The sequence below is a fragment of the Poecilia latipinna genome, unplaced genomic scaffold (genome assembly GCF_001443285.1).
Source record: "Poecilia latipinna isolate Pla-1442-1.1 unplaced genomic scaffold, P_latipinna-1.0 Scaffold1122, whole genome shotgun sequence".
NCBI lineage: Eukaryota > Metazoa > Chordata > Actinopteri > Cyprinodontiformes > Poeciliidae > Poecilia > Poecilia latipinna.
Window position 1 is genome coordinate 107,247 of NW_015113738.1, and position 14,240 is coordinate 121,486.

General features: G+C 34.9%; 1 protein-coding gene across 1 annotated transcript; it reads left to right on the forward strand.

Annotated features, from left to right (window-relative positions):
- The first annotated feature begins 2,305 nt into the window (after positions 1–2,305).
- nmur3 (neuromedin U receptor 3) lies at positions 2,306–12,782 on the forward strand. The gene is made up of 3 exons (XM_015052601.1): positions 2,306–2,593; positions 3,621–4,542; positions 8,931–12,782. Exons 2-3 carry the CDS (start codon positions 3,702–3,704, stop codon positions 9,350–9,352), a joined length of 1,263 nt encoding a protein of 420 aa, XP_014908087.1. The 5' UTR covers positions 2,306–2,593; positions 3,621–3,701; the 3' UTR covers positions 9,353–12,782.
- The last annotated feature ends 1,458 nt before the right edge of the window (positions 12,783–14,240 follow it).

Sequence of the window (14,240 nt, forward strand, 5' to 3'; positions counted from 1 at the left end):
ATGTCTTGACGTAAACTGTCTCTGACAGCCTGCATCAAACTTTCTTTTACAGAATTTTTTAGAATTTAATTATTTATTCCTTGTGTTTATTTTTACATTTTGGAGATATGTGAAGGTTTGATAGAACATGATATCTTATGTTGATAATTGTTTTTGTGGCTTATGTTTTGTTTAAAATATCAACATTTCTTTGTAAAGGTTAAGCAAGAAATCCAGTTGCCTCAAATGAATTTCAGATTGAAAAACTATGTTTGATCTCTTGGCCTAGCACACGTATTTACAAAATATAAGTCAGATAATCCATTTCCTATCATTTAGCTGTTTTTCTTTTCAACCATAAACCTGGTGCTGGATATGACCTTTAAATCCACTGATATTTAATTATACACATCACAACTGCAAATCAGGAGCAAAAACAACCAACAAAAGCAGACAAAAGGAAGCAAGCACTCCAGTCAGTTTGAATTTAATTAAAGGTCAGAAGTAAAAAAAATAAACTGCTATTCTCTGTTCTTTAATTAACTTGTGCCAAGAAGTCTATTATAGGATGTCTCAGAAGAAATCCAAGAGACACTACATTGGTAGTGCTGTTTTTCATATAGTGCTCTTCTCATTGTAATAAAACTTTATCTCCAAAGCTCCATTTTATGGCAGCCCCCCTACATACCTCGGGATTTTATATCACCCAGTTAATTCACTTGGGTGAAACGTTTTGAACTCCTAGGTCTAAAATATCTGTCATTTCACTCCTCTTCTTCTTCTTATCATGATCTTGCTAGGAAATCCACTTAAGTGCAGTGACAGTTTTACCACTGGTATTCCTGCTAAAGATGTGCACTCTTCCCTTCAGCTCGCTTTACAGATATATAGAATAGGGTCTGATATCCACAGGACAGCTTAATTTTCTGACAGGAGAGGTTTGTTGTGTTTATTTGGCTGTCTGTTTTATTTAGCTATCCTACTAAAAGTGACAACCCAATTTCAGGATTTTTTTATTTTTTTTTTTTGCACAAGCAACTTGAGAAGTAGATGATGCCATGAACTCTAATAAAGTTTCAAATTATTTTGGCAGACAAACAGGTCCGCAAAAGCATGGATCCTGCACCATGTTTATCTTTGGGAAAATTTGTGTTTTTCAAACATTTATCAAAGGTATTACACCAAACCCACCCAAAGTGTTTGTTACTGCAAAGCCCGATGTTGGTCTCTTTTGTGGCAAAGGCACATTCTGTCAGTGACAGTTCCAGTATGGAAGGAAAGTTGGCATGTTGGCATATCGTAAAATATATTTTTTACACATAGCTTCAATGGAAAACTTTTTTGTTTGTATGTGGGGATTATTTGGGTTGTTGCTGACATCTAGTGTAAAGTTAATGTCAATGGAGCCATGAGAAATGTTGAACTGAGAAAAACATCAATGCTTATTTGAATAGCTGCATATTAATAATTCCTCAACTGTCATCTTATGCTCAGGCAATGGGTAATAATACTATTTAGCCTTGATGCCACATTAGTATGGAAATCAAATTCATAAAGTCAAATTTCACATTCACATTAAAATTTATTTCTCTGATATTTGTTTGAAACATACCTTAGAGAACAACCAACCCTGTGTTTGGTGAAAATGGCTTGCTGATTTCTACCCCGGTTATCTCCCACCTGAACTCTCTTGTGTGGAGTGATTTTAAGTATTTAGTAAGTTAGCTCCAGTAGACATATAAAGTAGCAGATGACAGCCAAGTTCACGTGATGTTGATGAAATGCAATGAAAAGGGCTGCAATAACTTTTTTGTCTTTGTATTGAGGGACAGGCTACAAAAAGAATAAAGAAAACACAAAATTTTAAAAAAATCGTAATATTATTATTGCTATTATATTTGGTGTTGCATACATCAAATGTCATACATTGTTGGATTATTATATTCATCCCAGTATTTATTTAAGTTTCTTCATTATCACACAGTATTACGCAATTACAATTTAGTTATGTTTCATGATTATGAGACCTTTTCTCATAATTATGAGATAACAGGCTGTAGTTAGAACTAAGCAGTCTAATAATTATGAGAAAGCTATAATTTTCTTTTCACCACAGCGGCGAAAATTACTGAGCCCCGCTCGTAGGGTTAAGGGTTTCTACACTTAAAAGTATACCGATCAAGTTTTTTTTATTAAAAGTTTGTTCAGCAGGCTTTTTTTTAACTGTAAATTTAAAACGTCATTAAAACATTTCGCTGTATTCGAGTTCAGAATGTGCGTGGATTATCGATGTTTTGATTGTTTTTTTTTTTTTTTTTGCAGTGCCGTGATTATATTTTTACTCTGGACTTCATCACTTTCTCTCCCCGGCTCCTTCCAGCTCCCGCTCTGTTTCACCAGGTAATTTCTCTCTCTGAAGGGGAGCACAGCTGCAGAGCAGATCCAGTTCTCTCCCTGTGTGGACCCTCCGTCTGCCTTTTCCTTTCTGTACGGAACCGAACCGTTCGAAACAACTTTTCCATTCATGCACTATTTGCTCCATCTGTCGCTCCATTTACAAGCATGACCGCACAACGTGTTCACAGTAAAAAGCCACCTGCAGATCAACATCAAGGTGAGATTTATTTAAACATTTTCTGCTCTCTATTCCTTGTAGATACGCATTCGTAACCTTTACGTGATTAGATAAAAGTGGGCATGTTTTGTTTTTTTTAATTTATTTCAAATGATTTAGATTATGCCATTTTGTTTCACTTTATTCAAGATTTTACACACACATATAGAATTATTTTAGAATCGGTTTTTAAATGCTACTTACTCCATCGCATTGTATCAGACAATTTTAGATTTGCTCTCTGTAGGCAAAATAATCAACCTTTCAGAAGAAGTAATTAGCATATATCATTGATATCATTGTATCATATGTAATAGCAATTATCTTGAGCCGCAAACGGTTGATGAGAATGATTTCAACACCATAGTTACATTTTCCAACACATGAAGAAATCTGCTAGTTCACTGTCTACTGTTTCTTTTGCAACATGCAAAATGCCTAACATTGGGAATGAAAGGCATTATATTATTGCATCAATTGCAATAATACAATTATTGCAAAATCACAACCAAAACTTAAAATGCAGGTATAATTTAAATGTGAGCTATTCTAATGGTGTCAACAATCTTTATTATTGAATTTATGCAAATAGACTAAAATGTTTTGTTTTAGTCATAGCAGATCCTATGTTGCCAACCAGGTAATATTATCAGAAATAAGCTTAAAAATAATGAATGCATAGACTAGTAGGAAAAGTTAATAACTCTATACTTTTATAAATTCAGAAAAATATCAGTAGTTTACCTAAACACTTGCAGCAAATATTTTTTTTTGTTTGTCATCTTTGGATCACAAATTGTTTTAATCAGTGCATTATTTAAACACTGCAAAAATTGTTTGGTTGGATTACTACCTCTTCCAGGATGATTTATGATGAAGGTTTTCCCTCACAAAAAAACGGGGCATGAAAACATTACCATGAAAGTAGAAATATATGTATATATTTGAACACAATAAACATTGTCTCAGTGTTGTTCATCATTAGACACATGTTTGATCTTTTTTTTTATTTTTCTTTTCAACTCAGGTCCCAGTAGTTGAACTAAACCAGACGCAAGAGAAGGGATTTTTGTCAGCTCCCATTATTTATCCGGCCCTCCTTGTTAAAATGGAGCTTTCACTGCAGGGTTCCACTTCGTTTGCACCACTCTACAACACTAGCATGCCATTCAATGGCTCAGGGAACAATACTGTTGAGCAGTTTACAGAAATCAACCTTTTTGAAGTCCTCGGTCCCAAGCGATCCCCCTTTTTTTTCCCTGTGACAACAGTTTACCTTTTAATCTGCCTCACCGGGTTGTCTGGAAATCTTCTCACATGTGCAGTGATTGCAAAGCACAAGAAGATGCGAAACCCCACAAACTTTTACCTCGTGAGCCTGGCTGTGTCTGACCTCCTCGTCCTGATGTTTGCGATGCCGTTGGAGATTTACGACCTGTGGGAGAACTACCCATTCCCCTTTGGTGAGGGCGGCTGCTACTTCAAGACCTTCCTCTTCGAGACAGTTTGCTTCGCATCAATCCTCAATGTCACAGCACTCAGCGTGGAGAGATACATCGCTGTTGTGCATCCACTGAAAACGCGATACATCTCAACCAATCAGCATGCCAAACGCGTCATCACCGTTGTGTGGGGAGTGTCGATGGTGTGTGCCGTTCCTAACACTTCGCTTCATGGCCTCTTTTACTTGCCTGAGAGAATGGAGGAGTCAGCCATGTGTGCTGTGGTCAAGCCCATTTGGATGTACAACTTGGTGATGCAAATCACAACTGTGTGTTTCTACTTCATTCCTATGATGATTATTAGCATACTCTATCTTGTGATGGGCATACATCTGGGTAGAGAAAAGCGGTATGCCAAGAAGAACCTGGGGAAGAACGGCTGCAGCAACACCAGGAGAAGGATTAGTGGGGAGAATGGGCGCAGAGGACAGGTCGTCAAGATGCTCTGTGAGTATAATTTATACAAACCAGTTGCTCTGGATCCTCTACAGCCCACCCCAGTCCTTAAACTGGGGGTGGAAGATTATTCTGTAAAGAGGAGTATTGTGTGTTTTACAGGCACACAATACAATCAATGAACTGTAACCCTCAGTTGGTATAAAATAAAATCAAATATGACTTAAAAGAAAATTGACTTCGTAATTTAACTCCTTGAAATTGGGCATGTGTCTCTTTAAACACATGTGCTCTTTCTGAAACTATGTCTTCAGGAAGTCATCAAAGCATTGCTCTTTTATTAATTCTGTTTGCTATAGTTTTTGCCAGTATTGCACTGAGAACTAATATGCAGTTCCATCAGGGTTTTGCTAACTACTGCTGGCTATTCTGAAGGATCTGAGGGGGGAGGGTGCTGCTCTGTGAGATGGAAGCTGAGGAACTTGGAAACTACCACCCCAAGGAGGAGATAGACCTCAAAGGAAGCAGCCATTTTGCACAACTGAATGGCTGCCATGATATAAAATGATTTCTCAAACATGGATTCTTTCATGAAAGAAACATGCACGAAAGAACCCTTTGATTTCTCAAACATGCCTGAAGTGTTGGAGGTAACAGGCATGTTTTTCGTGAGGGAATAACATAAAAGTCGAATTCACATCATACTGTCCCTTTGATGTCTTTTCTAAATTTTTTGGAAACATTTTTAAATTGATTTTTATTTGTCATCTTGTCTTTCAACATAATGTGAATAATAGCTGCCATGAATTCAAGAAGTACTTCATCTGAATGTCTGTTATCTCAAGAAGTTATTTTATCTCAAGCCACAGATTCCAATATAATCTCAAGCACATGTGTAGAACATCATTGGGAGTTTTACAACACATCTCTGTATCCGTGCTCCTGTCGAAGTTTTTCTCATAAGCAAGCAAGGGTCTGTAGAAGAAAGAAAAAAACAAAAAAACAAAAAACACTTGTCAAGTATTTCTAGAAACGTGTTACTTTATTGATTATCCTCCCAGAGAAATGAAACTGTGAATCATGTCTGATAGAAAAAAAAACAACAAAAAAACAAAACTTTAAAGGAGACAAAGATTTATAAAATTGATATCATTTTTTCTATCATATTTTGGCCATAAATGTTTAATGTTATAGAAAAAAGCTACAAAACACTTGTTAGAGCTCTTGTTTATGTTTCTTCAGATTAGAGCTTTGTGGTTAGTGAAAAACAGATAAAAAGTATTACAATATCACTATAACATTAAGAAAAAAATTGCTGTGATTCTTGGTTTAAAGAATATTTTGCAAGTTTTAGCACAGTCTTGGGAATTCAGACATACAAACAACTGTGGATGCAGTATCACAGCTTTTAAGAAAACTATCTTACAAAAATAGTGTTACCAAATAAAAACAAAATAGTGAGAATTTAAACTGTGTTTAAAAATTAAAGCACAAACAATATTTCATTCATTCTACAATTAAAAAAAATGTTAGGATGCAGAAAAAGAAGAAGTGATTTAAGAAACATAATTTGAATTTCTTGAAAGTCTGAAAACAGTGTGATTGTCTTCTAAGCTTAATCTTGATTTACTACACTAAAACATCAAATATAGTAATTCTCTCATTAAGCTACATTTACAGTTGCTATTGTTTTTTTCTTAGCTTATTAGAAATAAAATATGCAGGAAGGGACACATCCTCCACACACACAAATAATAAATGTATTAAAAGATTGAATCTTCCTTTAAGCTCCTATCCATTACAAGCTAAAATCGGATTTCAGTTTGAAGATCATCATCTTGCCCTGTTGGCAGTGCCACCTACTATGGGTATAACCATCACTTCACTGGAAGAAACTCTTACACAGATAAATCACAGCATTCAAATTTTACATCCCATTACAAAAATCTAATGGCATCTTTCATTTGTAAAATGATCAAACAACCTCCAGGTCTGCAGTGATCAGTTAGTCTCCTCTCTTCAACTTATTTCACTTATTTCCAATCATTTAAATTTATGTTTAAGTGCAAATAATGACCGAGAAAAATGGCAGAAATGATTGCAAACATAACCGTGCAGGACATGGTAGAAGCATCGCCGAAAGCAACAAAATTCTCCTCTGTTCGGTTGCCAAGGTGATAAAAACTCCTACTGGTAATAACAATTCAGTCACTTCCTAATGCGAAATGGTTGCAAGTCGTACATGGATTTCATTCCAATGGAGGAGAAATGTTACCACCTGCTGTGGTTTCTATGGAGAAGTTTATATTTCAAATCAATATAACCTGTTTTCTGATTACTATCCAAGTATGTTGGCCAAAAACAGTGACTTACATAAAGAAAATAATAAAAGCTATGACAATATCTGTAATCTTTGTCTTTATGCATGAATCATAAATATTATTCCATGAATGTTGAAACAGATAGATCCCTGTGGGTTTTCATTAAAAACATGGATATACACAGGACCATAAACGACACTAAATGTTTTGTATGTGTGTGACTTGCATGTGTGTGTGTCCTGAATATCAAAGGCAGTTGAAAGGGACTTTATTATCTTTATTCAGGTAAAGACTGAGTATAAAAAGAAGTTAAGTTAAATGAACTTCTTCATCGTCCACAAGAAGGACCTTAAAGTTGCTAATTCAGTTGACTGTAAAAATATCAAATACATTTCTGCTGAAATATTTTTTAGTCTTTTTAATAGATATATATTTTATTTCAGTTACGAAATTCAATACTAAAAAGTTTAGAACAATAAAACATTTATTTAGGAACATGTACTCAATCAAGTTTGTAAACTGGCTTCCTTGCACACATCGTTTCAGCTATACCCAAAAATTATGGAACAAATATTAGGCCCTGATGACCACACCAAAACAGGCTTTGATGATCTTAAGTTTTTTTGTTTTGTTACAACTGCAACATTAATTCCAGAATGTTGCAGTTTGTTTCACTATGGATAATAATACTCTCTTAGTAGCCTCAGCTAGCATCTTCGCAAGGTCTTTTGCTTTTGTTCTGATGTTTTTACACCAAAAGACGTTTATTTCTGGGGCACAAAGTGGCACGTTTAGGCATTTGGAAACTGTTGGACTAGACTTATTGTGACCCACAATTTAGTTCATGACATCTTGCATGATTTTTATTTTTTTTATTTCCATCTGAGACTGACTGTTAGAGGTGTTTTGACTTTAAAGAATAAATATCAGGTTTACCGTTTTTACATAAAATTTTACGAATTACCATATCATAAACTTAGAATGTTTAATCATCTTTTGGGCTTTCTAAAATTGCTAAAAGGCATTGTTACCTTATTTATATTCAGATGCTGAAACATCTGAATATAAATAAAGGGATAGGAGATTTTTAAATATATCTTTCACATTGCTCTGGCATTAAGTGAATAGAAATTGATATTAATCTAATTTAATGTCAGATAATGAGAAAAAATGGGGATACTGTCGACTTTCAACTGTATATTTAAATGCCACCTACGACAAGTTATTCCAATTGCATATCCACACAATAAATAGCTACATTTATTCTGTATCTGCTAAGCCTCTTTTAGAGAGAGAGAGACCTGTAAGAGATTAACATATAGGGAACAAGGTGAGGAATGTAAGGGAGCATCAAGAACGACAAGACCTAAGCACTGTGAAAGAGAAATATTCAGAACTGGCAATAAATAGATTGTCAAATCATGTAGGTGTTAAGAACATTTTGCATGTGTGTATTTTTGTTTTCTGCCTCAAGCTAAATTGCTGTAAATCTAAAGGGAAAACAGTATCCCCTTTTTCATCGTTCATGCAATAAAACCTTCCACATTTGATAAGTAACAGCCTTTTACTTTTCAGTAAAATGGTTCTTGAATAGACAAATTGTTCTTTTATGTTTGATAGGTGGTGGCTCAAATATTCACTCAGCAAGAGCTGTAATTTAAGGATAATGACTTTCTGAATTTTCTTTTTTTGTTGTTGATTTTTTTCACATTTGCTTTTCAGACAACAGGAAACAAGTTTATCACTTTAGACACAGCTGTGTTTATTATCATTATTATAAAGGCTTTCAGGTTACACATTAGACATCCTAAAAGATTGGTTCATGTGGGAGTTTTAATTGGTTAATGTGGGAGTTTTAATTGGTTCATGTGGGAGTTTTAATGTATAATAATTATTTCTTTCTGCCATGAATCATTGTTTTATCAAGATTTCTAATATAAGTGCATTTGTCTCCAGGTTGCTAATGACTTGTATTCAAATATGTTGAAAAAGACTCAGATAAACATTTTTCTCATCTCCCACAAGCCAAACGCTTTAAACAAATACCAATACCTTGAAATGCAGTGCATTCTTTAAGGTTAACCACAACCTTTCTCTCTGTCTGGCTTGATCCCGCAGCAATTGTTGTGGCTGTATTTGGAGTCTGCTGGGCTCCCTTCCACATTGAGCGGCTTCTGTGGAGCTCAGTCAGCCAGTGGACCGACGTGATGCATAATGTTTATCAGTACGTCCACATCCTGTCTGGCATCTTCTTCTACCTAAGCTCTGCAGTAAACCCTATCATCTATAGTCTGCTGTCCACGCGATTTAGAGAGTGCTTCCGAGAACTGGTGTGCTCCCGTTCAGAGGACAACAGCTCTGTAAGAGACTCCCCACCGTTCCCGAGGATTTTACTGGACACCTCCATGTCATGTTCAAGAACTCAGTATGAGATTAAGGACTCAAATTCTTTGCTATCTCCTAGTGTGACTTTGACTATGAAAACTGCTGTCCTCCCATGTGTGGTTAAAGAAACTAACTGCAAGACTTCTGTTTTCTGAGATTTGTTTGAAATCTGGAAATTAGCACAAACATTGTAAACTTATCAGTGAACATTTGGGGAAATTGATTTATTTTCTTTCTTACAGTCAGACTGAGATGCCAGTTTGCTAATTATCAAACTGTCCTCAAGATAAAGTAAACATAGTCTTTAACCATTATTTAAAAATACGCTCTAAGTAATGATTGTGAAACTGATGGAAAGACACTGGATTTAAAATAAAATTAAGTTACATTAACTTAGTGACGCTCATGTCAACAAAACCCTGTCTCAACACAAACTGTGAAAGATTTGTTCCCATATCTGGATAGCAACAATGTAACAGTCCAAGGTAAGAAAATGAATGCTGACATTGTATTGATAAGCTGCTGTGTACTGAGCAGCCTTTATGTGGTAAGAATCATGGGTTGAGCAACCTCAGTCAATCTTTTTCCAAACACGTTTTTATTTTGACTCAAATCTTGAACATTCATTCTTTGGTGCACTTGTTGGGCACTTATTGTGAAGCTATATAAAAATATGTATATGCATTTTGAACTTTGGAGGGATAGAGGTACAAAATGTCCAGTCATGAAATTGGCTTGTTTGAAAAAAAAACAAATGTATTCACTTGTGCTTCACTACAATCTTCATCCTTGAGTCTCTCAAGCTACTCACACAAGTATTCATCTCATGTGCAAGACGGGACTGTATTAGGAAGCGACGACAACAACAATCTGTGGTAGCTTCTTACGGTCAAACACTTATGACCTTGAGCAACACACTGAACAAAGTGAAGGCAGGATATTGTGTACAAGTGGTATAATACCCACCTTTCTACTCTAAAGAAACAGTGGGCAGTTAATGATGCCATAAACAGAGCCGGCTTGAAGCGTTTTAGACAGAGAAAACAAACTGTTCAAATAAATGAGATATTGCGGGATTAAACTGAGCTGTCAGGTTAATTCTGCTTCATCTGCCCCTCTTATTGTCTCTGCCAGACAGAGGCTGAACTAGATGGAGAGATAGTAAATCGGAGCTGTGGATGCGCTGATGAATTCAGAGAAGGGGTCACGTTGAACTGTGAATTAATTCAGCTGGCCTTGTCACTTCCTCTCATATTGTAATCTGGAATAATGAAAATACATCGGCACAACTAACAATGCTTAATATGAAAGGGAAATAGTTAAATACAAAGCAGCCATACTAGTGAGAAAAGGTTTGAGCAAATGCCTCCCTTTTTTGATTTGCAGGTTGCAGTTAAGGGTTAGGTGTAATAATAAACGCTGTGTAACTCATTCTCATCGTATTACATTTTTCGCTGACTTGACATCATGATGTGAACTGATCTTTCCCTTTTCTGTTGGTATATTAAAAGACATTTTTTATCATTAGTACAAGTTTTCCTTGTCAGTTGTTTTCAGGCTTGCCTACATTCATTTCCGTGACAATAACCAAGAAATGTGTGAAATACATGAAGTGAGAGCAAAGCTACAAAGAATGTAGCGAAAATTTGCCAAAGTTTTCAAGCATAAGCATAACTGGATAACACAATTTACACCCAAAAAAGTGACTTTATGAACTCTAGTTTGAGTTCATAAAGTTAATGTTTCTTTGACAATTTATCCAGGAAGATGTCAGGAGAAATTCTGTCTGAAAGCAAAGGCTTGAAAACTTAACAAACTGGCACCCTATGGGGGTATTTAAAAGGGCAGTTGAGAGGGTTTTTGCCTCCGTAATTCACCACAGAGGCAAATGACCACTTGGAATAAAAACTCTAATTTGAAATACAAATTCTGGCATTTACCACATTGATCTGCATAGCCATACAAAATCACATTTCTGCATTGATATTTTTTTTAATGCAGAAATACGATTGCTGCATTAAATAAGTTCTTAAAATAAGTTAAGAACTTAAATAAAAAGTAAAAGTTCTTATTTTACTTCTTTAAGCACACTGTAGTGTTGGAACTTTTAAATGTTTGCCAATTATTGTCATAGAAATAAATGTAGCTATAGCGAAGTACATTCCAAATGCTAAAACACATGAAAAGTAAAAATCAAGTACTTTCAATTAAAAACCTTATGCTCATAAACAATGATTGCCTCAGGGATGCCACCGATCAAACTATTTGTAGTAGCTGCAACATAAACTGCGTTTTGTTCCTCTTCTTATGTTTGGGTTTTATAGTATTTTAATTCAAACATTACTTTTATTTCAAAATCCTTGGACAAAGTACTTCCAATGGAGTAACTTCTTTTCGACCTTTTTACTTCCTCAGAATACATTTATAGAGATTATAAAGTCCTCACTCCATCTTTTTTCTGTTACCAGTAAGCGGTCACACATCATTTCACAAGTTTCATCTTAAAGATGTTCTTTGTCATGAAAATGGTCCATTCAGTGATTATTGTAGGACATTTTCAGATGATACTGTTGAAGACAAGATCTGGTTGTGCTTTCCTGCTTTAGTTAGTACCGCACAAACATTCACTTTGTTTCAGGTTTGTTTGAAAGATACCTATGTGCTTTCAAAAACAGAACAATGTTTTATACTTTCAATACTTCTTGTTTTTCTGGCTCTATTTGTGATTATATTTATCCCTTTAAGACTCAAATATCTGTAGCCTTATGTAACTGGCATTGTGCTTTTTACCTTACTTTTTGTTTTCATTAGTTTTAAGTGTTTTCTTTCTCCATTGTCTTTTTATGGCCCTTCAGGCATACCATTTAGACAAACTGATTGCCTACATGTGGCAGGGAAGCTTAACACAAAGGAAAATGTCTCTGGAGATGGTTTTCTTATTGCTTGATTTCTTATAAAGTTTAAATCAGGATTTCACCTCAAAGTAAATGCAATGCATTAAGCAATTATGAACATGTGACAGTAAAAGAGAAATACTACTAGGCAAGCATGCATTCGAACTGCATTTGTTTGCTCACCGAGCTACTGTGGAAACATGGTTACGCTAAGAAAGTAGAAAGAATGATATATGGATGCATTATGTGGTAATAGGAACAGGTGTTTTGTGTTCTGAAAATTGGGCTTTCTTGACAAAAAGCATAAAAAAGTAGTGAGCAGAATCATTTCAGCCTGGATCTTTTGTCAAAATTGGATCTTACTTCCAACACATTATTATTACATAAATACACAATTAGTCAAAAGCTAAACTGTCCCCTTCTGTTTAGTTTTTAGGCTAAGCTTCTACCTAGCTTGTGTGTCTCAGTTAAAAAACACTAACCTCAGTATCCTTATTTATTAAATTAGGTGCATTTCATTTCGCAAAATTATTGTGTGAAATGTAAAAAAAGATATTTAAATGTATACTTTTAAGATTATTGGATTGTCATCAGCTATATTGCGCAACAGTGCCTGATTTCTCTACCTGTTCTCTTCATTCTGTTAAACGTTGTATGCCTTCAGGAAAAAAAAAAAAACCCAGAGGGAAAGTGGAAAAATCCGTTGTAATCGGACTGACAACATGCTAAACTTGATTATTTTTGTTCTCATTTTGAAAATCAACGTGTTGCAGAGCAGAAAAAAAAAATCCTTTGTGTTTCAGCAGAAAATATAAACTAAGAATGTAATACTGTACTGTGTGCTTCCCTTAATCTTGTTATGTCTCTTGTTGCTTGGCAGGAAATCATCTACGTGATTTGAATGACTGGTAAGCTGTTTCCCACTGATTGTGGCTATTGTGCAATGCCTCTTTCTGAAAGTTACACAAATAAATGTCTGTCTGCTTCGATTTAGCTTTTGTACATTCTCCACCCTATGCCTAAGACGTTTTAAATAGATACATTTTACTTTGATTATTGACAGATGATTATATGAGGTATGATTCAGCTTTCTGAATGTGCTATGTGGCTATTTATTTTCTAAAGGCAGAGTGAACCTCTTTTAAACCTCCAATTTGTTCAAAATAACAAGTGAGAACAATAGCAGGGAATCAGTGCTCTAATTAGCATGTTAGTTCAGCACTGTGTCAAAACAGCACATGACTGTACATGAGCCAAGACATTCTGAATGTGTTTCAGAAAATCACATCAGTTTTGATCCAGGTTACCAACAAAAATACTTTTCTAGGATTGTGAGCAAATTCAGATGTAAAATGATCTGCAAAGGAATGACAATCATAAAACATTTTCAGTGACTAGGATTCTTAAGTGTAACATTAATAGCTTTAAGTTTAATTGCCCTGTTGTCCTGTGAACTCTGGCTCCCTGATAACTTTTTTTTTTTTTAATGCTACTCATCAACATTAAAGCAAAAATTATCCATAACAACCACATAGATTACTACAAGGGTGACTGGTCACATGGTCAGCCAATGACAAAAACGACTGACTGTATGGAAGAAGTATATGTAATCTAAGTAGAAACAAACATTTTTTTAAACATTTCATTTATAACACTGGAATTTCATCATGTGCAATTACATTTTTTTTCTTTAAATTTTCTTGCAAAAATTTCTCTCCACCATTCCATTCCCCTATCCAATTTCTGCAGTCAATGAAATGTGAGTGCAATGTTTTCTAAAAATAGAGTCCTTTTAAATTTTAAACTAAAACTATTTCTTGGTATTTAGAAATCTAATACTGTGACCATATGTATCATTTTACCTCAAATAATATTTTTCTATCTTTTAAAATAATCTTAAATATCCCCTTTAATCAGTTGGCTGCTTACAGTTTTGCTGCATCGTCAACGTAACATTGATTGATTTGCTAAAATCTGCTTGACTTGATCTAGTGCTGATTGTCTTGGCTTGGGTCACCAGAAAGCCATCACATTTGCAGGCAAAGTCATAAATTCAATGTTTTAAAACATATGTTTCTAATGAGATTATGCATATTTCTTACATAGAGTGTATCAAAAATAATACCACAACTTCAAAGCAACAACTTAC

Bases quoted from the DNA above. Each gene is read 5' to 3' on its own strand.
- nmur3 (XM_015052601.1), top strand. From the start codon at position 3,702: ATGGAGCTTTCACTGCAGGGTTCCACTTCGTTTGCACCACTCTACAAC. The intron at 4,543-8,930 runs GTGAGTATAATT...TTGATCCCGCAG, and splicing joins ACAGGTCGTCAAGATGCTCT to CAATTGTTGTGGCTGTATTT.